Genomic DNA, 1,469 nt, shown 5'->3' with positions numbered 1-1,469 from the left:
GTATGGCAGATTTTCTTTTCCGAAGATGGCTGCAAAGTCTTCCATCCCACATGCTCTTCCATAACGTGACCTTGCCACTCTCTCATGTACAGTCTCTCCAACCCTTGAAACTGTGTAGGCCTTGTGACTGCTTTGACAAGCAGACTATGGCAGAAATGATGTTATAATTCTGGGTATAGCTCTTTACTGGTCTAGCAGCTTCAGCTTTCTGCCTCTTAGAAGCCAAACACTATATAAAAACTATGAGCCAACTGAGATCACAAGCCAAATACAAGAAGGGGCCCCAGAGAACGAGACATGAGCACCAAGGCACCAGACATGTGAGTAAAGAATGGGAATGAATCCTCGGCTCTGGCCTCTGCAGCTGATGCCAAGTGACGCAGAGACAAACTCCCAGTTAATCCTTTCCAAAATTCCTGAGCTGTGAAATTGCAGGCAATATAAATGGTCATTTAAGTCACTAAGTTTTAGGGTGGTTTATTATGAAGCAATAAATAGCCAAAACACCATTTAACTAAATTCAGCAATATTATCTCTTTCTAAATTCTGAACGCTCCCGTTTCATGGTCAGTGTTTATGACCTTTTTCTTCATAAATAACTTGTCAAATTTCAATCTTTTCCTTCTTAAAGCTCTGTTTAATTTTCACACCTTCACGCTACCTTGCATTTTCTAGAGAAAGGAAACAACAAAATACGGTTAGACTTACTCATAGCTTGCACTAAGAAGTTTTTTAGTTTCCACGTTCTGATCTCCCAGCTTAACCTGGAATACACTGGCTCCACTTAAAGTTTCACTGGGGATGTTGGCACTGGTTAGATACCAAAAGCACATCAGGATGTTAACAAACTTCCTTCCTTAGAGAAAAAACACACACACACAAATATAAATCATCCTTATATCCAATATTAAATCAGAAAATGGCAGTACTCATAGTTACAGTCATTAAGGATCACATTTTGTGCTTAGTTTAGTCTAACTTAAAATACCTGTATTGAGATCTTTTTACCTTTTAGAAAATTCTCTTCCAGTTTATGACATATTTGCATTCTTACCTGCATTTCAGTAGTAATAGCTACCATTTACTAAGCACCTACTATTTAACATGTGTATTGCATGGATTATTTTCAATTTGTGGGATTTTCTAAAATTATAATAATCTTGTGGCAGATATCTGCTGTCAAACGAAAAATGACGATTCAAAATCCTACATTTTTTGCTGCTAAGTAACTAACTTAATTTCAACTGCCAGAAAGAAAAAAGACTTCTATTCTACCTGAATTCACTTTGCTGTAACTGGTGATTAATTACAACATTATGGTGCTCAGATACAATTTGAAACATTTAGGGGTAAAAAAATATTTATCACTGAAAGTACCTTTATAAATGTTTCAAATTAACATGTGTATGAAAAGTTTTCTAACAATTAAGAGTCCTATATCAGAACTGCTTAGGGAAGTGTGTAAGAAG

At 36.2% G+C, this 1,469-nt stretch overlaps 1 protein-coding gene across 1 annotated transcript in view; it reads right to left on the bottom strand.

The window, feature by feature from the left end:
• Positions 1–31: 31 nt before the first annotated feature.
• The window catches only part of MAIP1 (matrix AAA peptidase interacting protein 1), a 7,671-nt gene continuing 6,233 nt past the window's right edge, over positions 32–1,469 (bottom strand). Inside the window, exons 3-4 of the mRNA XM_012556041.2 lie at positions 1,235–1,244; positions 32–856 (exon numbers count right to left, since the gene is read on the bottom strand). Coding sequence (XP_012411495.1) covers positions 705–856; positions 1,235–1,244 — 162 coding nt within the window. The 3' untranslated portion in view covers positions 32–704. The remainder of the gene's footprint in view (positions 857–1,234; positions 1,245–1,469) is intronic.

This window comes from Trichechus manatus, unplaced genomic scaffold (genome assembly GCF_000243295.1).
Source record: "Trichechus manatus latirostris isolate Lorelei unplaced genomic scaffold, TriManLat1.0 scaffold00056, whole genome shotgun sequence".
In the NCBI taxonomy this organism is placed as follows: domain Eukaryota; kingdom Metazoa; phylum Chordata; class Mammalia; order Sirenia; family Trichechidae; genus Trichechus; species Trichechus manatus.
The sequence above is the reverse complement of the archived record's forward strand: the minus strand, read 5'-3'. Positions and strand labels throughout refer to the sequence as shown.